The sequence below is a fragment of the Anabrus simplex genome, chromosome 2, assembly GCF_040414725.1.
Source record: "Anabrus simplex isolate iqAnaSimp1 chromosome 2, ASM4041472v1, whole genome shotgun sequence".
In the NCBI taxonomy this organism is placed as follows: Eukaryota; Metazoa; Arthropoda; class Insecta; order Orthoptera; family Tettigoniidae; genus Anabrus; species Anabrus simplex.
In genome coordinates, this window is record NC_090266.1 from 690,574,938 (window position 1) to 690,602,500 (window position 27,563).

A 27,563-nucleotide genomic window follows, 5' to 3' on the forward strand; every position below is an offset into this window, starting at 1 on the left:
ACTGGCCATTCTCCCCAGTTGTATCCCCCGACCTAGAGTCTCACGCTCCAGGACACTGTCCTTAAGGCGGTAGAGGTGGGATCCCTCGCTGAGTCCAAGAGAAAAACCGACCCTGGAGGGTAAACAGATTAATAATAATAATAATAAGAAGAAGAAGAGGTAAAGGTTGATGGTTTACCAACTGAAGTGCGGCAAAAATAGTTTGTTTTTTAAGATTTTGATTCAATACTATACAATAAAACTTCCACGAAAGGAACAATTAAATAGAAGTACGGTGTGATTACACAATTGAAATGAAATGAAATGGCGTATAGCTTTTAGTGCCGGGACTGTCCGAGGACAAGTTCGGCTCACCAGATGCAGGTCTTTTGATTTGACGGCCGTAGGCGACCTGCGCGTCGTGATGAGGATAAAATGATGATGAGGATGGCACATACACCCAGCCCCTGTGCCAGCGAAATTAACCAATTAAGGTTAAAATTCCCGACCCTGCCGGGAATCGAACCCGGGACCTCCGTGACCAAAGGCCAGCACGCTAACCATTTAGCCATGGATCCGGACATTACGCAATTAAAATTCATTTAGTAGTTGGCTACACGCTAAAAAACTAACGGACACTAAAGGGACTGCCAGACTGACGAATGCGCGCGGCAAGCGGGTGAATCAAACCTCTGTCTATGACCTTGACAAAAAAAACTCCTGCTACCCTTCTTCACAGCACAAGCAAAGTCTCCACTACTTGATGTGGCGTTATACAAATCGGTTAGCCGCGATGGGCAACATTCTGTGCGTATTTCCGCAAATAACTTTAATAATAATCATCATCATCATCATCTGTTTACCCTCCAGGTTCGGTTTTTCCCTCGGACTTAGCGAGGGATACCACCTCTACCGCCTCAAGGGCAGTGTCCTGGAGCTTCAGACTCTTGGTCGGGGATACAACTGGGGAGTATGACCAGTACCTCGCCCAGGCGGCCTCACCTGCTATGCTGAACAGGGGCCTTGTGGAGGGATGGGAAGATTGGAAGGGATAGGCAAGGAAGAGGGAAGGAAGCGGCCGTGGCCTTAAGTTAGGTACCATCCCGGCATTCGCCTGGAGGAGAAGTGGGAAACCACGGAAAACCACTTCCAGGATGGCTGAGGTGGGAATCGAACCCACCTCTACTCAGTTGACCTCCCGAGGCTGAGTGGACCCCGTTCCAGCCCTCGTACCACTTTTCAAATTTCGTGGCAGAGCCGGGAATCGAACCCGGACCTCCGGGGGTGGCAGCTAATCACGCTAACCACTACACCACGGAGGCGGACAACTTTAATAATAATTAAACAAAATAAAGGAAAGAATTAGCCAATGAGACAACAGGGTTTGTACACATTCCTTTATTTAATAATTCCTATAATTCCTAGTCTCAGACGGCTACAGTGGAATGAAAATGTAACGTTTTCTCCACAAAGTGTGTGTGTGTGGGGGGGGGGGGGATTGACTGCCCTCCTCACATCCCCCCTAATCGCCGCTACTGAACGAATGTCGTAGTGACTGCGAATGTAAACTAGTCGGACATAGAGATGGGAAAAAAATAGCACAACAGTTACTTTGGAATTGTTCTGGACTCGGAACTGATCTTTAAATGAACAGTACGCCGGAACATCCTGTTCCGAAAGAACTGCACTCCAGCGAGATTGGTCTAACAATACCCCGTTCCGAAAGAACAGTGCTCCGTGTCGCCTGCACTCCATCGAGATTGGTCTAGCAACATCCCGTTCCGAAAGAACAGTGCTCCGTATCGCCTGCACTCCAGCGAGATTGATCCAGCAATATCCCGTTCCGAAAGAACAGTGCTCCGTGTGGCCTGCACTCCAGCGAGATTGGTCTAGCAACATCCCGTTCCGAAAGAACAGTGCTCCGTGTGGCCTGCACTCCAGCGAGATTGGTCTAGCAACATCCCGTTCCGAAAGAACAGTGCTCCGTGTCGCCTGCACTCCAGCGAGATTGGTCTAGCAACACCCCGTTCCGAAAGAACAGTGCTCCGTGTCGCCTGCACTCAGCTGGACTGGTCCACTCCAACGGTCTTGATTGGTTTGTCCCGACTCCGGGCGATCGTGAGTGCTAGTTTTCTACACTGGTTTCGATATTCTTTCATACTAGTCATTGGCTGCAATGATCAGCAGTTGAGCACTAAGAGTAGGGGAAGGGACCCTACGAAATATGAAATTGTAAGAGGCGCGCATCTTTGTCTGCATTTTGACAGGCAACGAATACGCGGTAAGTATGCATGACACTGATTTTTTAAATCTTCGTTCGTATGAATTCTCGTTGTGTTAAACTACATGTGTCGTCAAAGCATTCTTTTACCGCGATTTACTGCTGTTATTTGTTCATTAGAAGTGTTAGAAATAAATTATTTATAAACCGGTATATCAAAATCGCAATGTCAATATAGCAAATATTATTGAACAAGGTCTACACGTTGCATATTTCCCAATAGCTGCCTTCTTTTGCCAGATAAAAACCTTAGTTAATCTGTATAATTGTTAGGTTCTTCTGTCTTTCGAAACTAATTTATGATTAAATATACTTTATCAAACATCCGAAAAAAGCATTAACAGAACAAACCTGGAAATTAATTTAGTAAGGCGTTTCTTGTTCAGATTTCATTAATATCCAATTCCTTGTGATAAAACCACGTTTTAGCGTTTTCTAGTTACATCAAAATTAAAGCATGAAACTAGCAGTGAAGAAACAACCTTCGAAGGAGCATTTATGAGAATCTTTCATATTTTATAATTCCCCACTGCCTAAACCTTTGACCGTTATTTTGGAACTGTTATTCGGAACATAGTTTATTTTCGGAACAGGAACAACCAGAACTGTTCCAGCAAAAGAACAACTTCGCCCATCTCTAGTCGGACAGAATGTGATGAGTTCGCTCACTAGCGGAGCGGCCGACCGTAAACGGGGAGTGTAGACTTTTTTTTTTTTTTTTACAATTTGCTTTACTTCGCACCGACACAGATAGGTCTTATGGCGACGATGGGGTGGGAGAGGGCTAGAAGTGGAAAGGAAGCGGCCATGGACTTAATTAAGGTACAGCCCCAGCATTTGCCTGGTGTGAAAATGAGAAACCACGGAAGACCACCTTCAGGGCTGCCGACAGTGGGGTTCGAACCCACTATCTCCCGAATACTGAATACTGGCCGCACTTAAGCGACTGCAGCTATCGAGCTCGGGCAGACCTTTAGTAACCGGTGGGAACAACAGTACGATGGTGTTTGTAGTGTAAGCCAGAGCATGGAATTTGAAGTCATAAGGCAGTAGCCACCCTAAATATTTTGGTCGCCACGAAGTATTTCAAAGTTCTCACGTGCATTGGCAAGGTTGCGAACAGCGACCACCTTGATGAGAACCCTATGATGACTTTGATTTTTGAACGGGTGTTTAGACCCCATCGGCACAGGCGTGCTCGGTTCACCTGAAAGGAAGTGGGTTCAATTGCCGTTAAGAAGTTGGATATTCTAGGAACGAAATTTTCCCTTCTGGAGAGTCTTGTAGCCCTAAAGTTTACACACATAGTGGGTACCAAGTTAATTCCTTACCGCACGTAGTGTCGAGATTACGGATAGAGATTATTTTTGTTAGTGGCAATTTGATGACTATGAGGTAGGAAAGGGCTAGGACTGGGAAGGAAGTGACCGTGGCCTTGATTAAGGTACAACCCTAGCACATGCCTGGTGTGTAAGTAGGAAACCATGGAGAACCATTTCAGGGCTGCTGATAGTGGCATTCGTACCCACCATCTCTCGAATGCAAGCTAACAGTTATTCGGCCCGAAACTCGCAGTCACATTGCTCTTTACAGATAGTGAAGCATTCACCTTCAATTGTTCCATGGGACTTCATGGCCTGTACAGAGATGACTCCGCTTTGCTTTAATGGAGACAGACTAACAGGATACGTCAAAACCGTACATACTTATTACCCTGGTCTAATCATATGGTACACGAGAAGTGAATAACCTAACTGATAAAACATTCCTCACTAGAGAAAACGCAACGAACTGTAAACAAAAACCAGGGATTACTGTAATTGTCAAGATGACTGGAGATAATGCAAGCAAAAGAGAGACCTGCGACTGCCTCCTTTTAGATATTTCTGTGAACTCTCAATCAACAAATACATTTTATACTGACACTAACTGGTACCTCAACCCGTCCTGGACTCTACTCCAACCAATCTCCATGCATTATGGGAGGATGTGCGCCGTCTGGGATCAGTATGGCTCCTTAACGCCTTCGATATTTTGTGGAGTCCATGTCACTCCACGTCATTGCCATCATCAGGGCGAAAGGGGGCGTTACACGGTACTAGCCAGGTATCTCTAATTCAGCTGCTCATCAGTGAAAATTTAATGATACGTTAAAACATTACAATGAAATAATCTTAAAATACATACATTTGTATAGCACAGCCTTTCTGCACTGAAGTACACTCTATCTAAGGACTGTGGGTCCATTTATAGAAATTATTAGTCAGTGGCGTATCCAGTGGGGGAAGGGTGTTTACTGGGGTGTTAGAACCTCCCCCCCCCCTGGAAGTTTTACAAAAAAGAAAATAAACAAACTGACAGTAAACGACAATAAACTAAATAAACATACAGAGACATACTTGTAGAACCAACCGATTTGTTGATTCTATTTTCTAAGCCCCGAAAGTTGGATTTTAGATCGTGAACTGAACATATTGTCGCTGCACCGGCAAAACCTCGTATCCCACAATGTCCTTCCTATTCACTATTCTCCTTAAGACTGGTCACGTCTCCCAGCCACGTATGGATATGCAGTCCATTAGATCAATTTTCACTGTGTTGATTTTCGTATGCCAATGTGTAAAGTAAAATGAACCTGACTGTACCGTACTGTAGGAATGTATGTTTGCGTTACGTATCCAAGCACTCCTACAGTATCATGCATTTTTTTAAAGATTCATTTTCGTATACATTCAGCATACGAAAACGAACACAGCGAACACTGTTCTGATGGACTGCATGTCCATACGTGGCTGGGAGGCGTGACCAGTCTTAAGGACAATAATGGATAGTAAGAACATTGTGGAATATGAGGGTTTGCCGGTGCAGCGGCGATATCCTTCGCTGTAAAACAGATGACCTCGATCGCATTGTTCTTGATCTGTATTTTAATGTAAGATTTTGTAGTATACTACAATCTTAATAAATATCAACATAATTCACTTCACACACGCACTTACATTGTGTTCTATCGTAATTTTGTAACTATACCCCCCCATCGTCCGATCTACGCTACGTATGCATGTATGTATGTATGTATGTATGTATGTTGGGTAGTCAGCCCGAAGGCTGGTTTGATCCTCTGTAGCTCCTCCAACAGCTGCCATAAACAGCCTAGGCGTCACTGAAGAGGCGTACTAGGGAAATGAGGAGTGAGGTAGTTTCCCGTTGCTTTCCTCACAGAGCCAGCCGTTGCTATTACATATCAGTCTGCCAAGCCCACTGAAATGCATGCACCAACCGACCCTATGAGCGATATTTTCACACCATTCATAACAGGTACTGGCTGCATAAGGAATGGTATTACTAGCATCACTCGTACCTCAGTCACTTTCATATCGTCAAAGCCAAGGATGAGACTGAGACAGGTCAATGAAAGTAACAAATTTGATATAGCCCATACCAGAAGACATAGTGCACTGTAAACACTACATCTCGCCAGCAAAGGCATATCTACGCTACGGTTCTTAATAAATCATCCATTATATTCGTCTTCATCAAGTTTCTGGAGTCCGCTTTCACACCTGAAGCCTTTCACATGATACTGTGCTTACTGGTAGAACAACACAGAATATCAAAATCAGTAGCAAATTCATGTTCTAATAGTTCCAGTGTGAGTATTCTCCAACGTCTCGATAAGGGGCATTGAGGGAAACCGGATTTTGTATTCTGCCCACTCTGCTAAAAGAACACCCACTGTGTCATTATACAGCCTTGAGTTGAAGTTCATGAACAGCTTGTTTACTTGTTCTGTACCGAACTGAAGATTACGTGGGATCGTCCGGTCAATACTAACTTCTTCCTTGTTAATAATAGCCCTTTTATAAAAAAGATGGAAGATTACTTTGATTTTTCTCTATGGCAGTGAATTGATTGCTACCGGGTGAGTTGGCCGTGCGGTTAGGGGTGCGCAGCTGTGAGCTTGCATCCGGAAGATAGTGGGTTCGAACCCCACTGTTGGCAGCTTCGAAGATGGTTTTCCGTGGTTTTCACAATTTCACACCAGACAAATGCTGGGGTTGTACCGTAATTCACGCCACGGCCATTTCCTTACTTACCTTGCCGATGTTGTTTGAACGTACTCAGATACGCCAGCCTTGTGTCGGTAGATTTACTGGCATGCAAAATAACCCCCACAGGACAAACTTGCTGCTCTTCGACATCTTCGAAAACCGTAAAAGCAGTTAATGGCACTTAAATCCAATAACACTATTATAATTATTATTAATTCGTGGGTAAGAGTTTCGTCTTTGTGCTGAATGTTTCTTGCGAGTTTGACAATGCCGGGCGAGTTGGCTGCGCGGTTCGAGCCGTTTTTCCTTGGGATCCGTATCTCCGAAGAGACTGTGACGCCGTCTCTCAGGCCGGGAGATTTGTTACGGTAAAGGAGATGCGCGGAGAAGGTGAGGGGATTAGCGGCCGTGGCCTATACTAGGAACTGTCCTGGTATTCGCCTTAGTGCAGGAGAATGGAAAACCACGGAAAACCATTCTCAGGACAGCTGACGGTTGGGGCCAGCCGTGAGGTCCAGCCCTGTCCCATGTTCCGAATGTAGAGGTGTAGAGCCACTGTAGAGCCGTGGCCACTTGTGGGCCGAGACCCACTCTGCATTCACCGACCTTGTTTAGTAGGACCTAGGGGAATATTTTCATTAGGGAAGGGGCGGGCCACTTAGAGGATGACGCCGTCTCTCTGCCCAGGAGAGGTGATAAAGTAAGGAGGTGGGTAAACCTTGTTTATTAGCTCGAATTTGGGGGATGCTGGATTTGAACCTCGCTGATGGCATCCCTACAGATGGTTTCTCGCTGTTTCCCATTTTTCACCCAAGGTAAAAACTGGGGCTAAATTCAGTTGAGGCCGTCGCTTCTTTTCCAGTCTTATCCCACTTTCTCACAAGACATGTCACAGTCGATGCGAAGTGAAAACAATACGAAAAATGCCTCGCAAGTTCCTTACTGCTACAAGCAGCAGCACATTAGCATACCGCACCATCTTTCGGCATTCCTTCGCACTATGTACTTCGACTGGAAGCGACTCCTTGAACTGCGATTTCGTGAAGCTGAATGCGATCATTTGTTTTGGGTAAACTGTGTCCACACTCATAATAAGATTTTACACATTTACAACTGTCCGAGTAACAGAAGTTTCGATTTGATGGACACTAGATATCAAGTATTCCTGTTTCAGGAGACTGTTTCTGAGGACGACCAGCCAGAATCGGTTACAAGTGCTACAACAACGTAAGCGCAGCAGTTTATGTCCGAAATGTGTGCGCCTGTGTCTGTTAAACCGTAACAGTCCATAATTTAAATAGTTCTTTCTTTCTTGATCCATTTACCCTCCAGGGTGTCTTTTCCCATAGACTCAGCGAGGGATTCCACCTCTACCGCCTCAAGGGCAGTGTCCTGTAGCGTGAGACATTTGGTGGGGATACAACTGGGGCGGAGTAACACTACCTCGCCCAGGCGGCCTCACCTGCTATGCTGAACAGGGGCCTTGGGAGGGGGGGGGGGGGTTGGGAAGATTGGAAGGAATAGACAAGGAAGAGTTAAGGAAGCGGCCGTGGCCGTAAGTTACGTACCATCACGGCATTGGCTGGAGGAGAAGTGAGGAAACGACGGAGAATCACTTCGAGGATGGCTGAGGTGGGAATCGAACCCCTTCTACTCATTTGACCTCCCGAAGCTGAGTGGACCCCGTTCCAGTCCTCGTACCACATTTCAAATTTTCGTGGCAGAGCCGGGAATCGAACCGGGGCCTCCGGGAGTAGCAGCTAATTAACACTAACCACTACACCACAGAGGCGTACAATTCAAATAGTTTCGTGACTGAATATTTGCGCGGTCGGTGTGACGTAAAGCTGATTGTTAACAATCTTGCGCAATAAAGGAATAAAGGTATCCTGGAGGATTTTCTAATTATTACACTCTCTGGCTCCATGGCTGAGTGATCAGTGTCTTGGCCTTCGAGCCTCGAGGCACCGGTTGGATTCTCGACTGTGTCGTGGGAGGTTAATCGTAAATGGTTAATTTCCTTGGCGCCAGGACTGGGTGTTCGTTCTGTCTTCAACATTCCCGCACACAACACTAACACTGGAGCGTTTCCCTTAGAAGCGAGTGTGAATTTCATTCTGGATTTGAATGTTACTCTATAATTTGTGATCTTCGGCAGCCATGTTAATAAAAGTAACAGTTTTACATTGGAGGTATATTGATTTGAATTGTATTTTTTTCACCAAATCGAGATCGGCATTTACCGAGCTCGATAGCTGCAGTCGCTTAAGTGCGGCCAGTATCCAGTAATCGGGAGATAGTGGGTTCGATCCCCACTGTCGTCAGCCCTGAAGATGGTTTTCCGTGGTTTCCCATTTTCACACCAGGCAAATGCTGGGGCTGTACCTTAATTTAGGCCACGGCCGCTTCCTTCACATTCCTAGACCTTTCCTATCCCATCGTCGCCATAAGACATATCTGTGTCAGTGCGACGTAAAGCAAATAGCAAGACCAGCATTTGACATTTTAATGCGGATTTCTATACCAACACAACCTGGTGGATCATTTATTTACAAATTGCACAGCTGGCTTTGTTTTCTTTTTTCGAAAGATTCTATATTTCATCAGCGCTCACTTCTCTTGTGATATGCTAATCTCCTACAAATCACGTTAATCCTTCATTGGCACTATTTTCAGCACATTACCTCAAAGTGTTAACTATCTTTATCTATGATTGCGTTAGCCTTCCTCGTCATCACGTATTCAAAGGTTACCCGTAGCGAAAACGGATAACATCTGGTGAAGAGACGTGCGCCTCTATGGTGTAGTGGTTAGTGTGATTAGCTGCCACCCCTGGAGGCCCGGGTGCGATTCCCGGCTCTGCCACGTAATTTGAAAAGTAATACGAGGGCTGGAACGGGGTCCACTCAGCCTCGGGAGGTCAACTGAGTAGAGGTGGGGTTCGATTCCCACCTCAGCCATCCTGGAAGTGTTTTTCCGTGGTTTCCCCACTTCTCTTCCAGGCAAATGCTGGGATGGTACCTAACTTAAGGCCAAGGCCGCGTCCTTCGCTCTTCCTCATTTATTCCTTCCAAGCTTCTCATCCTCCACAAGGCCCCTGTTCAGCATAGCAAGTGAGGCCGTCTGGGCGAGGTACTGGTCCTTCTCCCCAGTTTTATCCATGACATTGCCCTTGAGGTGGTTGAGGTGGGATCCCTCGCTGAGACCGAGGGGAGAACCGACCCTGGAGGGTAAACAGATTAAGAAGAAGAAGAGACGCTGCACGTAATCCCACACACACACATCTCACTTTATCCTAAGGGAAATGATATCATTTAAGAGATCAGATACTGCAGTGAGATAAACTAATGAAAGTCATTTAGATCTCCAAATAAACTCTGAACATCCACTTTCAAAGCTTTGGTATCTGTAAACAGAATTCTTAATTGAGCCACAGATGTGGTACTCCTCTTCGATGACTCTGTAGGTTATTGACACCGTACGCATTCTTCATTTTCCACTCCTCCCTCTTTCCTTCAACTCTTTCGCCCTCTGCAGCGTGTAGGAATTTCCAGGCATATCTTATATTCACAAGAAAGTAGTGAAACTATCCGAGTAACAGAATTTTCGATTTGATGAACACTAGACATCAAGTATTCCTGTTCCAGGAGACTGTTTCTCAGGACGACCAATCAGAATCGGTTGCAAGTTCTACTACAAGAACGTAATTTATTTACCATCAATAACTAATAAATTAAAGTTGATGTGTTACGGTCTGTTAAGGATATATTTCCGGACACCCGAACAAACTTAAAACATTGAGGAAAGAGCTTTATACCCCCACGATCACGAGAAAAACTGAAAATTCCCCAAATTTCCCGATGGAGCCAGTCAAATTTGGGCTCAGAAGCAAAACAGAGTAAGTACGGCAGGGTAAGGATCTTTTCACCCAGTAAAAGATTTTCTTTCCAAAGCGATACCCAAATTCAATTTTAACATCAAACTTCGAGAAAATGTCGAGGATACATAATTGATTATTAGGCCCTAAGGAAAGCTTCTTTGAAGTAATCTCTTTTATTGGCAATAGGCGCGGGGGCCTGCTACAGATTTTTAGAGAATACACAGAAACATATTTCATCTGGATTAAGTGGGGGTCGTTGTCTGGATCAATACATTTTCTCCTTCTTTTCGTTCCTGAAAGGCATAATAGTCTATAATAATAATAATAATTTCGTGTGGCTATTTCTAGCCGAGTGCAGCCCTTGTAAGGCAGACCCTCCGATGAGGGTGGGCGGCATCTGCCATGTGTAGGTAACTGCGTGTTATTGTGGTGGAGGATAGTGTTATGTGCGGTGTGTGAGTTGCAGGGATGTTGGGGACAGCACAAACACCCAGCCCCCGGGCCACTGGAATTAACCAATGCAGGTTAAAATCCCCGGCGCGGCCGGGAATCGAACCCAGGACCCTCTGATCCGAAGGCCAGTACGCTGACCATTCAGCCAACGAGTCGGATAATAGTCTATAATGTATATATATGTATGTAATGTATGTCGCGTGATCAACACGCAGCGACTCATCGCCTTGTGTGACAGCGTAATCGTCGCATAGTAGCGAGACGTTAGCTGAAAAGTTCTTATTAACATTCGTCCCATACCATTCGTTACTTTAAAAAAAAGTGAATATGTTAGAACTGCGGACAGTTATCCCTACATCCCGTAAGGTTATTTGTTATGATCTCCCAAACATGCTGTATTTAGGCCTACTGCTCAAAAAAGAAATTTGGTCACGTTTTTATATGTTTACATCTCCAATGAATGGATGAATGAATGAATGAACGAATGAATGAATGAATGAATGAATGAATGAATGAATGAATGAATGAATGAATGAATGAATGAAAACAGACACGCCATGAAAGCAAACCTCCTTCTTTGTAACAATTATGAATTGAAACGTAAAGCGTTCTTTGAACACTCAACATACGACATCTTTGAACAGCGTGCCATAAACAAAGTGTTCAAGAAAAAGAAAAAATCTAAAAGGCGCATACAGAGCAGAGATTAATAAAATTAAAAAATCTTCAAAATTTGCCGAGATCCAACAAACGACGTCATTAAAAACACCTCGAAAATTAGACAGAAACCACGCAAACTAGTCTGCTGAAGCACAGAAACAGATTGTTACCGCTGCTTGTACGTCTATGTACTACCCCGCTTAATGTGACAGAAATTTTCTTAGCGATTTTACTATCAGCTCCGTTTGCCCCTCGGCTTATACCACCCGCCGTACCATGCTTCATGCAGTATGCATGCATAGTGTCGATATGTATGACACTTTCGTAGGGTGCAACACTGTACTGTAGCGTAAAGTAACTTAGTATGCATACCGTTACGTAATGTGTAAGAAACAATATTCTATGTGCTAAAATGCGCTGCAGCTGTACATATCACTTCACCGCGGCTGCAGGATGTATGCAGCGTAATGTGTAAGAAGTAATTCTAAGTACATCACTGTTCTGCAGCTTCAGGTAGTATGCATGCGTAGGTTGTATAAAAACGTTCTACGTACAAGAAGCGAATGGGTTCACACTGGAAAATATCGTAATGTATGTTAGCAAAGCCCTAAGTCGTTCATCATTGAATACTACCTGAGCTACAAACATCAAATGTTCAACTGTTTTTATTTATTTTTGAAATGTATTTTTTGATTTCATCTCTATTCAGAGCCCTACAAATAACCAGCAGAAAATGATGTGTAGGCTACTTATCTGCCAAACATCCTGTGCGTGTGTGTGTGTGTGTGTGTGTATACATACATATATACATACATAGTATGAATGTTTGTAAGAAGTCGTGTTCTACCGACTGTAAAACTTTTTATTTTAACAAGTCTACACTTAAAAGCATGACTTCTAAGCAATCAGTTTCCACAATAACTAAAATCACATTATGAGATAACATCTACAATATATCAAGCGTAGATTATTGCTACTGCAGGTTCTTTGTACCCTTATACAAAGACAGTGATATGTTGACAAAATGGAACCCCTGTCTCAAAAAGTCATATATTTATCGAAGGACTTCTTATTAGACAATTTCCAGCTAAGGAACAGGGTTAGAGACCACTAAGTCAAGCAGGAAGCATTCCCAAGCACGACTGCTGAAAGAAACCTCCTATAGTTCTAGTAGCGTGGAATTTCTACCTACACGGCTTGACGAAGCATGACTCTCGCGTGCATGAGTAGACTCTCGTTTTAATGTCATTCTTCTCTTTTATGTGTGAAGGCCACTGATACCAAAATTTCAGTTTTTTAATTTAGTTTAGAATTCTGAAGAATAATTGTTACACAATATAGTGGGATGATTCCATTCACATTGATAATATATCGAATGAACGAGTAGCTGCGCGGTATGAGTCACGTAGCTTTCAGCTTGCACTCGAGAGATAATGGGTTCGATTCCCACTGTCGGCAGCCCTCTGTTATCCGTGGTTTCCAATTTTCACACCAGTCTAATGCTGGAGCTTTACCTTAATTACAGCCATGGTCACTTCCTTCCCAACTTGCTCCTTTCCTATCCCGCTGTCATCATAAGACCTATCTGTGTAGGTGTGACATAAAGCAAATTGTAATATATATAACAGCACATTAGCAGAGGCTACTAAATACTTGTACTCACAAGCACAGCATTTTAACGAGCGCTATAAGCACATTCGCGTTCATTTAGTACTTTTGTAAGTTTTACCAGAAGCCATAATTTTCGATGAATTTTAAGGTAAGAGAAAAGTGCTTCGATTTATAGAGGTTTCAATTTAACGAGGTTAAATAAAATAACATTCTACATTTTGCGTAAAATTTTGACTAACCGTACAGAATTTGGACATTTTCCAGGGAGTCATTCTCAAATTTCATATAAATGTAGCCTACTTGAAAATATCCTTTATTGTTTATAAAATCAATTTCAAAGATTTTACTAACTCATCTAACATTGACGTTTCAATGAAAGTGAACAGAAGTTGGTGAAACATTTTATTTTATTTATGTGAGATTTGTGCTGGACAAAGCGGAGGCGGGACATGTTTTTCTCCGGGTACTCCGGTTTTCCCTGTCATCTTTCATTCCAGCAACACTCTCCATTCTCATTTCATAGCATCTATCAGTCATTAATAAATCGCTTTGGGAGTGGCGACCCCATCGTAATAACAGCCTATATCTGCTTCATTCATTACATCCCTGACACGGTCAATGACTGGAAAACAGGTTGTAGGTTTTCATTGTCATTAAATTATGTTAGATATTACATTATTAAAAATAAGAGTTCTCTCTACGGATACGTTGAATTTTAAACATTCTGAATTTGAAAAGTTTTGACACACGTAACGCGTACGTACAAACTCTTAGTATCGAGTCGGTTAATAGAGGTCTCGATCGAGAAAATTCGATTCCTGGAGGTTTCTTTGTCTTGACTTCATATTAGAGGTTCTGAATACCAGAATTCGAATGATTAAGAAGTCAAATTTCTGCGTGATACCCAAAAAAATTGTTTTTAACCATTTTTCTTCGAATAATCATGCCTCTACCCCAGAACGGAAGGGAATAGACTGGAACGTCGAATTACAGTGGTTTTCAATTCATCGAGGTTTTAGTGTATAAAAAAAATAACAGAGATAAACGAAATATGAACATCCCATTCCCCCTAAAATTACCTTGAATGCGCTTTTCGGTAAAACCGTAATTCCTGGCACGGGTACTGTTTTATACCCTTTGCGGTCGTTATGTACCATATACTGTTTATACTGCGCTTTTCTTTATTGAACAGATACAACAAACTAAATAAAATACACATTACCTCATTACTAAATTTACCTCCTCGAGTAGATAGACTACATAAAACTAAATAAAACACAATTTATCACATTATTGAATAGATGCAAGCTAAATAAAACACACCTTACCTCGTTGAATAGATACAGCAAACTAAATACAACACACTTTTCTTGTTATGAAATACATTCAACAGTCTAAATAACACATGCTTTGCCTCATTATTGAATAGATACAAAAGGCTAAATACAACATACTTTACCTTAATGTCCGCCTCTGTGGTGTAGTGGCTAACATGATTAGCTGCCACCCCTCGGAGGCGCAGGTTCGATTCCGGGCTCTGCCACGAAATTTGAAAAGTTGCACGAGGCCTGGAACGGGGTCAACTCAGCCTAGGGAGGTCAACTGAGTAGAGGGGGGTTTGACTCCCTCCTCAGTCATCCTCGAAGTGGTTTTCCGTGATTTCCCACTTCTCCTCCAGGCAAATACCGGGATGGTACCTAACTTAAGGCCACGGCCATTTCCTTCCCTCTTCCTTGTCTATCCATTCCAATCCTCCCCCACAAGGCTCCTGTTCAACATAGCAGGTAAGGACGCTTGGGAGAGGTTCTGGCCCTCCTGCCCAGTTGTATTATCCTGACCCAAAGTCTCACGGTCCAGGACACTGCCCTTGAGGCGGTAGAGGTGGGATCCCTCGCTGACTCCGAGGGTAAAATCAACACTGGAGGGTAAACAGATTAAGAAAGAAAGAAAAAAATATTCCATCTCATTACTAAATGGATACAGCAAACTGAATAAAACATACTTTTCTTCATTATTGAATAGATACAAAAACTAATTCCTCGACGTTGGATAGTTACATCAAACTACATAAAACACACTTTACCTCATTATTGAAGAGATACAATAAAATAAATAAAACACTTATCTTTACTGAGCAAGCAATAAAGCACGAAATATATACTTTCCTTATTATTGATAACAAGCACACTTTTCTTCACTCTTGAAACAGATGAAATATAAAAAATAAAATACATTACGTTACTGAAAATACATTACTGAACAGGCCACAAACCAAATAACACATATTTCTCATCACTATTTAGCAGGTAGCGTACGATGCACTAAATAAAACAGTTTTATCATCATTGAACAGATACACTGCACTAGATAAAGCATTTTTTAGATTACTGAACAGATTATAAATTAAAGCACGAGTTTCCTCATTAGAGGACAGTTGATTAAACTAAATAAACATACTCTTTCTCACAATAGATTACAATTAATGAGATGAGTAAAATGCACGTTTCCTTCTTTATTGAGCAATACAATTGGCATAAAATCCCGTTTCATTTCCTATAGTGCATACATAATCAAATTAAATAAAGTGCACATTTAATCACTATGCAACAGGATAAGAAGATTGAATAAAGGAAATACAAGTCTTCTTCAGATTATCAAAGGTTTTTTGGGGGTCTCACTCGACTCATTTCAGGTTTTAACTGCATATCCAGTGTTAATGGTGCTTGACATTACAGATGAAAATTCCTATCCAGGATCAATCAGGATTTGAACCGCGACCTTCTAGGTGAAAAACCAGCAGATAATCCACAGTGCTAACAAGTTCCCTCCCTAAAAGTTATACTGAATATTTTGGTTTCACACTATTCAGCGCCTTGCGATTTAATTTAGAATATACCTGTTTTTTATATGTCTATTTTACTTTCTTTGCAGGCTGGTCGGCGTGCTACTTCCCTATCGAGTATCAAGGGCAGTTCCTGATGCAGTCAGCGGTGATCGCAGGACCCACCGTTCGCTACTCACAGCTTAATATCACCGCCGAGGCCATTCCCATATGGGGACATTGCCACCATCGTATCGGCAACAATGTCATTCTTATGGACAGGTGAGTGGTCAGACTGCAATAACTCATGCCGATAAGGAAACGTGTTTGAGGAGGGCCTGTCCTCTGGGATATCGCAAGAGTCCGTTATACAGTAGGTACCACCGACGCCATTATAATAATGGCGTGTGACCTCCGGAGAGGTCTGGTGCACATCTTTCGTGCTGACGCTCTATAAGTGATCTGGGCGTCTGTGAGGAGGGAGCCCTTCGAAAGATGAATCCTAATGTTGAAGACAGCACAAACACCCAGCCCCCAAGGCAGAAAAATTAACCAATGCAGGTTAAAATTTCCGAACACCGGGCGAGTTGGCCGTGCGGTTAGGGACGTGCATGTGTGAGCACGCATCCGGGAGACAGTGGGCTCGAACCCCACTATCGGCAGCCCTGAAGATGGTTTTCCGTGGTTTCCCCACTTTCACCCCAGGCAAATGCTGGGGCTGTACCTTAATTAAGGCCACGGTCGCTTCCTTCCCATTCCTAGCCCTTTCCTGTCCCATCGTCGCCCTAAGACCTATCTGTGTAGGCGCGACGTAATGAAAATAGCAAAAAAATTCTAAATTTCCGAACCAGCCGAGAATCGAACCCGGGACCCCTTGGATCAAAGGCCGATCTGCTAACCATTTAGCCATGGATCGGGACTCTGACGTCATTTAAAACTAATAATTAACTTTGTGTATGCATTCTTTTTTTTTTTTTTGGCTAGTTGCTTTACGTCGCAAGGACACAGATAGGTCTTATGTCGATGATGGGATAGGAAAGGCCTAGGAGTTGGAAGGAAGCAGCCGTGGCCTTAATTAAGCTACAGCCCCAGCATTTACCTGGGGTGAAAATGGGAAACCACGGAAAACCATCTTCAGGGCTTTAGGCTGTGGGATTCGAACACACTATCTCCCGGATGCAAGCTCACAGCCGCGTGCCCCTGACCGCACGGCCAACTCGCCGGTACATTCTGATTTAACTCCCGATTTTCTCAGAACACTCACTATTTTCTTTATGACTTTTGATTATTCCGATGTAGCTTAAAACGACCTAGGAGTAGAATGGAGAAGGGAATTATAGTGTGCTTTGAATGCCTGTATAAATATTTACCTGTGGGTTTCTTTACGCTGACCATGTCACAACATCGTACGCGCGGCTTGGTTGGCTTCGTTTCCGAGAGCGCCGCATAATATTCTTAAAACTTTTCAATCAGCCTATCGCTGTGATAGCATCGAACTCCTCTCCACAGACCATAGCTAAAACACCCGATCCTGGAGCACCATGTGGTTATCCTTTCCTCTACCCAGGACACTCTTTATGCTCAATCATTCACCGCTACCGCAACCCGACAATAGAATCTCCTGCCAGTCGACGCCAGAAGCATGTCCAACAACTCAGCTTTTAAACATGCCTGTGCTAAATGAAATGTCGTATGGTTTTTAGTGCCGGGATATCCCAGGAGGGGTTCGGCTCGCCAGGTGCAGGTCTTTCTATTTGACGCCCGTAGGCGACCCGCGCGTCGTGATGAGGATGAAATGATGATGAAGACAACACATACACCCAGCCCCCGTGCCACTGGAATTAACCAATTAAGGTTAAAATCCCCGACCCGGTCGGGAATCGAACCCAGGACCCTCTGAACCGAAGGTCAGTACGCCGACCGTTCAGCCAACGAGTCGGACATGCCTGTGCTGAAATACTACAAAAACATTAATAAATCATCTGGTTATGACCTCAAAGCACCTTCACCTACTTCCTCTTCATCATTATTTCTCGTTTCACAGATAATTTTTTCCTCCTCTTTGTACTATTCCTTCTCTTCACCTCTAAATTGAAGGCGATATTTCGGTATCATCATGAAATTTATGTCTTTCTGAAACGTTATTTTAATTGTTATATCTGGTACTAGCAAGATACCCGTGCTTCGCTACGGTATTATAATGAAATTTATAATTGAATGCTCATTATTTTATATATAATCCGCCGAAATTCGCGATCTGACGCGTTTTCTGAGAGAATCCACCAAAATTCGTGATCTGACTGTTTTCTAATAGATTACGCCAAGTTTCCTCCCATTTTTTTAATCTTTCTACCCAGCAATTGATTTCGTACTTCCCGGGCTAGGTCTAGGTATTCCACCCGGTCAGTTGGGTCCCTAAATCTTTGCCATCTTTTCCTATAAGCACTTTTAATATGGATCAAATCCTTCAGGAGATCGGGCGTGGTGTCGTCTTGGGTGCCTTGGTACCCGCGGCCGGACTCAATTCTTAGTCATTACCCGTCCAGGACCCGTTTCCAGCGCGGTGCGCACATTTGACGACGGTGCAGAGCATTATTATTATTATTATTATTATTATTATTATTATTATTATTATTATTATTATTATTATTATTATTATTATTATTATTATTATAGATGTTCTAGACACCAAAGCAAGATGCAAGACCGCTACTTGGCAGTAAATTACATCTGCTGGCATTGTCACTGTTGACAATGTGACCAGCACCATTGTCGCGCGTAGGCAAGTGTGCGGGATTTCTGGCGATACGAATGACATACTTATTATAGAGGTGAACAGTTTGACGGGCAATCTCATTCCTATCGTTTATTTCAAATGTGTTTAAATTTTTATTTTTATGCCAGGAGAATCTACCGTAATCTAAGAACGTCATCCGAAGGAAAATATGGCTCTTGAAAACGAACCCACTCCTCTGGGGCAATGATCGATTAATGACAAATGAAATGAAATATTGGACAGTGTTGCTAGAATGAATGAAATGAAATGCCGTATGGCTTTTAGTGCCGGGATATCCCAGGACGGGTTCGGCTCGCCAGGTGCAGGTCTTTTGATTTGACTCCCGTAGGCGACCTGCGCGTCGTGATGAGGATGACATGATGATGAAGACAACACATACACCCAGCCCCCGTGCCATTGGAATTAACCAATTAAGGTTAAAATCCCCGACCCGGCCGGGAATCGAACCCGGGACCCTCTAAACCGAAGGCCAGTACGCTGACCGTTCAGCCAACGAGTCGGACGCTAGAATGAATGATGACAGGGAAAACCGGAGTATACGGAGAAAAACCTGTCCCGCCTCCGTTTTGTCCAGCACGAATGTCACATGGAGTGACCGGGGTTTGAACCACGGAACCCAGCTATGAGAGGCCGGAGCGCTGCCGCCTGAGCAACGGAGGCTCCTTCTAAGTACATCATTAACAGTAAAATCAATTGGTCTCACCTCCTTTTACACCCCACTGCCGTTAAGTTTATTTACCCCACCCCGCCAAAAAATTAAAAGAAGGCGTGTTTCTTTATGTTTAAAGGATATTCCAAACACCAATGTTCACGTCTATTACCTTCAGTTTTGAGATATAAGTATCCCCATAAAAATAATTCAGTTTTTCACTTCCTTTCACCCCCCCCCCAAGTGAATTTCCCGCAAAAAATACTTGCTTCTTTAATAGTAAAGGATCTTCTAAATACCAATTATCACGACTCTAACTTCTTCAGTTTTTGACGTATGTGTCCTCATGAAAGGAACTCAACTCCTTTTCACTCCCGCCCCCCAAGATGGTTCCCCCCACAAAAAACGCGTTTTTCTTTGTTTTTAAAGGAGATCCAAATACCAATTTTCACGTCTGTAACAACTTTGATTTTTATTAGATGTATGTATTCTCATACAATTAAGTCAATTAATTTTTCAATTCTTTCAACCCCACCCACCCTCGATCATTGGATTTTCCGAGAATACGTGTTTCTTTACTTTTAAATCAGATTCCAATTATCAAATTTCACGTCTGTAACATCTTCATGTTTGAGATATCAATAGCTTAATTAAAAGAATTCAACACCATTTTCAGGCACTTTTACCCCCCTCCCCTCCACCCAAGTGGTATTTCCGAAGACTAAACATACACGTTCCTTTATTTTTAATAGAAATAAAAAATACCACTTTTCACTTCTGTAACATGTTAAGTTTTTGAGATATACTGTAGAAATGCTCATTTTAAAATTTCACCCCTTTTTAGTTCCCCTTAAGTGGAGTTTCCAAAAACAAATCACCTATGTTTCTTTACATTTACAGGAGATTCCAAATACCCACTTTTTACGTCTGTAACATTTTACGTTTCTCAGATATTCTGTAGATAGTCTTTCAAAAAATTCACCCCAAATTGTCACTCCTGTTTAACCGCCATTAATTGGATTTTTGCAAAAAACAAATATACGTGTTTCTTTATTTTTAAAGGAGATCTCATATACAAATTTTCAGTTCTGTAATATCTTTAGTTTCTGAGATATATGTATCCTCATTAAAAGGCATTCAACCCATTATTCACCCTTTTACACCCCTCCTATTGGGATTTATACAAAACAAAAAATACGTGTTCCTTTATTTTTAAAGGAGATTCTAAATACCAATTTTTACATCTGTAAACTTTTAAAGTTTTAAGATGTAGACACACTCATTTTAAAAATTCACCCCCTTTTCAACCCTCCATTAATTGGATTTTCCATTTTAAAAAATACGTGTTTCTTTATTTTTGAAGGAGATCCCAAACACCAATTTTCAGGTCTGTAATATCTTCAGTTTCTGAGATATAAGTATCCTCATCAAAGGCATTCAACCCGTTTTTCACCCCTTTTTCACCCTCCTATTGGGATTTTCGGAAAACAAAAAAATACGTGTTTCTTTATTTTTAATGAAGATTCCAAATACCAATTTTTACAACTGTAAACTTTAAACGTTTTGAGATATAGATGCACTCATTTTAAAAATTCACCCTCCCCCCCTTTTCACCTTCCCATTAATTGGATTTTCCAAAAACAAAAAATACGTGTTTCTTTATTTTTAAAAGAGAACAAAGGTACCAATTTTCAAGTCTGTAATATCTTCAGTTTCGGATATATAAGTACCGGTATCCTAATTAAAGGCATTCAACCCCTTTTTCACCTTTTTTCACCCCTCCTATTGGGATTTTCTGAAAACAAAAAATACGTGTTCCTTTATTTTTGAAGAAGATTGTAAATACCAATTTTTACATCTGTAAACTTTTAAAGTTTTGAGATATAGATACACACATTTTAAAATTTCACCTCCCTTTTCACCCCGTTAGCGACGGAATATCCAAAAATCCTCTCTTAGCGAGCACCTACATCTTAATTTGGATATATCCCCAAAATTTCATTTCTTTATGTCCAGTAGTTTTGGCTCTGCGATGATGAATCAGTCAGTCAGTCAGTCAGTCAGTCAGTCAGTCAGTCAGTCAGGACAAGTTATTTTATATATATAGATTTAATATTCATATTTTTATGTACGTACAATGTCTGTTTTGTATATAGCCTATGATATGATTCTACCTTAACATGACTAGGTTTGATTATTGTATTCATACTGTTATTTTTTAACATATTTCTTTTCTTCGTCTTATTGTTATTATTTTTTCCCCTTTTAAACGAAGTTGTTATGATTAAGAGTGTTCTAGCTTAAGACTAGTTAAGTGTAAGAAACAGAATACATCCCTAACTTTGCCAGGATAATTGAAACATCTTATATTATAATGTATTATGTACCATTTAACGAAGAAATACAATACGTAACATCTTCTAAGCGCAAATTAGAAAACACCACGTGTGGGTAGAGACAAGTTTTATTTTTACCTTGTGAATTAAAACAAAATTGACAGGGGCTAATGCTAAAGAACATTATCGACGCTATTAAACCAGTATTGATATTCATATTTTAACTTTTCCCTTCAAACGGTGTATTCCCAATAGTTTGGAAAATGGATCTGGTACACCCTTCATCGAAGAGTGAATCTCCTAGGGTAAACAGTGACTACAGACCCATTAATATACTGTCAGTAGTAGCCAAGGGACTCGAACACATTGTACGCCATAAAATTACAAACTTAGTAGCCAAGGGACTCGAACTCATTGTACGCTATAAAATTACAAACTATGTCAACCATCACGGCATACTAGCCCCACACTAGTCAGGTTTCCGACGTAATCACGCTGACTGACAATATAAGACAGGTTAGGGATGAACGAAAAGTGACAATTCTAATGTTATTGGACTTCAGCAAAGCATTTGATTTTATATAACATGAGTTGCTCCTAACCAAACTTTACTGCCTAGGTTTCTCCAAGAGTATCCTGAGATAGATTGGAGCCTATTTACACGAACGTCAACAACGCATCGTTAGTCAACGCACCTTCTCTTCGTGGCAGTTATGTAAAAGCAGGTGTCCCACAAGGGTCAACCCTGGCTTCTCTGCTATTTTCAGTCTTTATCAACAACCTAGCAAAACAGCTGACACATTGTAAAGATCATATTTACACTAACGATGTTTCAACAGCAATCGTACAAATAAACATGGGTCGAGAAGCCGTAAGCAAATTGTCTTCCCAGCACGGACACCTTTTAAACCCGAACAAATCGCAAACCATAGCAATTGCCCACCCAGTACTCATTTCCTGTAACTATGGTATATCCATCCCTGACACACGACTTCAAAACCCCAAGTTTTGCTCTTTTGCGAGAGCGTAAAAAACCTGTGTGAAACCATTAATCAGCACCTCTCGTGGTCGAATCAGACAATATCTGTGAGTGAACGAGTTCTTGCCATATTGCACACATTAAACAATTTCAAATTTACTTTTTCCGTCCAGTTTAAAGAATAAACTAGTCGGAAACCTGGTTATTCCAATATTTGACTACTGCGACGTGCTTTACAAAGACGCGAAAACTGAACTCCGAAATAAACTATAATGTGCACAGGATGTCTGTGCGAGATTTGTATGTCATTTTTAAATTTTCTGACATTGTTATGTAGACCTCGGATGGCTACTCCTCGAAAACAGGCGCGCACTGCATAGGCCCTACATTAACTTAACTGCACTGAATCCTTGTCTTATAATCCCCAACCTTCCTGTATGAACGATTTCACAGCCTTCCTGAGCACCATGAGTAAAATACCCGAGTGCTGTAAAAACGACACTGCTTGCTATTCCTAGGCATAAATCCTCAAACTACAACAATTCCCCATTGTTGTAACCAGGTCGGAAGGATATAAAATCACGGAAGCTTTATACGACTGTGCTCAAAATATCTCCATGGGACGAGCTCGTAGAATGACAGCAGTTCTTCTTCACCTTCTTCTTCTCGTCCCTCCTCTTATTATTTTAATTATCATATCATCAGGAATTCTATTATTAAAAGTAAGCAGTAGAGCTGTTGTAGTACTCAACTGTGCTTCCACATTTATGTAATCCTTATCCCTACTTTGTAATATTTTTCGCCCAGAGTTGTAATTATGGTTACTACAACTTTTCTCAGTGTGAGAAATTTCTTATATTCACAATTAAATTCACCGGCTTACCCAATTTCATTCACAATTATTCATTTCATCTTCATGTCCGACTCGTTGTCTGAATGGTCAGCGTACTGGCCTTCGGTTCAGAGGGTCCCGGGTTCGATTCCCGGCCGGATCGGGGATTTTAAACTTTCACTAGTTAATTCCAGTTGCTCGGAGGATGCGTGTTTGTCCTGTCCCCAACATCCCTGCAACACACACCACACATAACACTATCCTCCACCACAATTACACGCAGTTACCTACTCATGGCAGATGCCGCCCATCCTCATCGGAGGATCTGCCTTACAAGGGCTGCACCCAGGCTAGAAATAGCCACACGAAATTAAATTAAATTAAATTTCATCTTCATTAGCTTTTCAACTGAGCTTGGCGTCAGGAAGGGCATCCGGTCGTAAGAACATTCGTCCCCGACGCCGTACAAGGAAACGGGAGTAAGGGGTAGACATACTCTACATATATGATAGGCAAGTCTCAAGTTGGGAACTTTAGGCGCTCATTTCTGTAAGAGTAAATTTTAGAATAGATCCATTGTCACATGACGCTTGGCGATTTTCTGTACTTTATTAGGAAATTAATAACAGTAACAATAGTGTAAAGATACATGTGACAAAAGATCAGGTCTTGATAAGTTTGCTTTGTACTTTGCTACAATAACAACAACATACAAATGAGACAAGAGAACACGAGACAGAACACATGGTTTTATTCTTCCTGTAGTCAATATACTGTAATAGTTACTGCGGCGAACAGGTGGGAACAATGAGAGGAACCTGAAATAGACTCAGTTTGACCATGTAGAACATGCCGTAGTACACCATTGGATGTTCTCTTGATTGAGCTACAGTGGCCTTGGACATTCTTTATAATTTGGCAGGGATGTGAGCTATAAATCTGACACTAGGAGATCGCAACACTTGAGTGTGCGCTGCTCGCCCGTTGTGAGATATTCCAATTGAATATTTAGCTTTCATGATTGCATTGTACATGAAATCGACTGTATTAACATATCTTCGGCGGGTACTACAGTATATGCACTCGACGCGACCTGGTGGCCATGATCGATAAGGCGTCAAATCTATATGATCTCACACCGTGGTTGGTCTATTCGATTCCCGGGACTAAAAGCCATACGCTCGGATGGAAGTTCAAATACTTATTCTGCAGTAGATTGGGTTGTCTACCTGGTCCGCTGTAGGAGTTTTCATTATGATGCGTGAAGAGGCAACACACTACAACTTAACGCCGGCAAAGTCGTCGAATGTTGCAGAGGCTGCAGAGTAACCGAAAACTCAGTTTACTGAAAAACCACGTGAGGGCTGTGTGCATTGCTTAATGTATAAGCAGCTCTAACGTGCGAACATTCAGCAAATACGCTGTAGAGAATTTTGCGAGATATCGCAAGACATTGATTGCCAGGACACCTAGCGGGACGGCCTTGAAACTGAGTGTAGTAGTGCACTATACACTAAAGTTTCAGGTTCCAAGTCGTCTTTAATTAAAAAGTGGTTACAGGAGTTGCCCCTTTTCACATCGGATGATAAAATTATATTTTTTGACGTTTGCAACAAAGAGGTGAGTGGAACATGTTTTATATTTCCTCCGGTTACGTGCCAGATGCGACCGTGCCGGATGCGACCCGGCCATTATCGTGCCAATAGCGACCGAGCGGATAAGCATCGTGCCGAATGCGACCCATCAATCACTTACAATTGATCTGCATTAAGGGCTGTCACCAAGTGGCAGATTGATTATAAGTAGCTAACTTGGTCTTTTCTAAAATAAAGGTCTGACATCGTTGTTAGCAGGTTCGAGTGCCGTTGGTCGAAAGAAAAATATAATAATGTTGCTGGCTTTACGTCCCAGTAACTACTTTTATGGTTTAAGGAGACGCCGAGGTGCCGGAATTTAGTCCCGCAGAACTTATTTTACGTGCCAGTAAATCCAATCCACCGACACAAAGCTGACGTATTTGAGCACCTTCAAATACCACCGGACTGAGCCAGGATCGAACCTGCCAACTTGGAGTCTGAAGACCAGCATCTCAACCGTCTGAGCCACTTAGCCTGTATGAAAAAAATCACCATCAGAATGTTGGCCGGCAGGGTAGGAAAGTTGGTGGTAGACAGTTTCTAACCACTAGATTGCATGCCAAAAGCCTAGATTCAAATCCAAACCTTTTCGCAGTGTTCAAATGGAGTGAGGGGATATGATGCTGTTGATGGTGATTCGGCCGTCGGATGGCGACGTAAAGCATTGAGCAGACCCCTTGGTATTATTCGAGAGGAGTAGGCTACATGCCGAAACCGGGTTTCATCTCTCCCTCTCATAATCCCACATCCAGACACGCAGACCGCCGAAGGGAGTCAGGTAGAAAGACCTGCAGCAGGCAAGCCGAACACGTCCTAGGACACTCCTGGTACTAATAGGACACGATAAGTAAGTAGGCGTAAGACGTAAATAATTTCAGAGAATTAGGATCTTTTTTATCGCTTAGTGGCATTACGTCGCACCGACACAGACAGGTTTTAAGGAGACGATGGGATATGAAAGGACTAGGAATGGGAAGGAAGCGGCCCTGGTCTTGATTAAAGTACAACCCCAGCATTTGCCTGGTGTGAGAATGGGAAACCACGGAAAACCATCTTCAGGGCTGCCGACAGTGGGATTCGAACCCACTATCTCCCGAATGCAAGCTCAGGGCCGCGCGCCTCTAACCGCATGGCCAACTCGCCCGGTGGGAAAAGACGTAAAGGCATCACCATGTTTCGTGTTATAAAACGAGTTTCCCCCAGAAATGTTATGTAAAGTAGGGGTAGTAGCTGCTTATCGGACGTACTGAAATGGCATTGCACTTCGTTTAGCTTACCTTATCTTGGGTGATGACACAACTTATTAAATGACAATTTGCTTGTCAACGCCGGTCGCATCCGGCACGGTTACAGATTATGCGGTCGCTAGTGGCACGGGTCGCATGCGGCACGGTCGCATATGGCACGCCACCTCTCCTCCTAACGAGTTATTATCAAGTTAGCAAAATAAACATGATTTTTAATTAATGCCTATTCAAATACGTAAACTTGAAGCTGCCTAAAAGTATTTTAGAACCTATTTGAGAGTCTGTTTTAAGCAGCTAAAATAACATTTAATCACCTAAAAATCCGAGGTCTAGTAATCACCATTGCATACTTCTGTGGTGGTTGAAAGTGTAGTGTGTTGTCTGAATATGAAGAGAAGCGTGTTGAAATAAACACAAACACACAGTCTCCGAGCCAGAAGAATAAATTAGATGTGATCAAAATTCCTGATCCATCCGGGAATCGAATCCGAGACCTTCTGGACCGAAGGCCTTAACGCAGACCACTCAGCCAAGGATTCGGACAAAACGGAATTATTATTGAGTTTAATCATTTCTATCAGTATTAAAATTCAACTTTCATAGTTGAATTAAGCAAAAATCGTTATTTAGTTTCATTACTTCTATAAATTTTAACATGCAACTTTCGTAGTTTCAATCTTCCTGGCTCATGTTTAAGGTCTGGCCGCCAGGTGCGCCACTGCCAACATGTCTCCCAGTTGAGACCGGGAGAATACAGCAGTGTCCAGTACTTTTCTTGCTAGTGGCTTTACGTCGCACCGACACAGATAGGTCTTATGACGACGATAGTGTCCAGTATTATCTATAGTGTATTTGCATTCAGTCTAGTCAATTGCATAGCTATGGAACGACCACGTTACACGAATGACGAAGCTTTCGATATGCTGATTATATCTTGAGAGTTTCATCCCAATAAACTAGAAACAGATACGCTTTATGCACAACAATATCCAGAGAGACGGCATCCGGAAGGCTGTGTATTGCGGAATATACTGTAGAGAAAAGACTTCGCCAGCATTGCAGTCTACGCTTGAGGCCACTGTAAAGGAATCCGGAGGAACTGAATTTATTGAGGTAAACTGTTACTGCACAAGTGCTTGAGATGTGGAAAGCACATAGGAAGTATATCATGTTGAAGTACATAGAATTATTAAACATAATCTGCAATGGCACCTGTTCGAACGGCATTGTTGAACACAACGCGTGCAGCTGGATGCCCATGCCCTCACGAGGCTTTCTGCGAGTGGATCACTGAAAAAGTGAGCAGCGCACATCTGAGCACAAATTACACTGTTAATTAAATGTCATAT

The 27,563-nt window shown here is 42.3% G+C and overlaps 1 protein-coding gene across 1 annotated transcript in view; it reads left to right on the forward strand.

The window, feature by feature from the left end:
• LOC136864376 (uncharacterized) overlaps positions 1-27,563 on the forward strand; it is a 444,399-nt gene that overhangs the window by 237,609 nt on the left and 179,227 nt on the right. Inside the window, exon 2 of the mRNA XM_067141298.2 lies at positions 15,848-16,019. Within this exon, the coding sequence (XP_066997399.2) occupies positions 15,848-16,019 (172 nt within the window). The remainder of the gene's footprint in view (positions 1-15,847; positions 16,020-27,563) is intronic.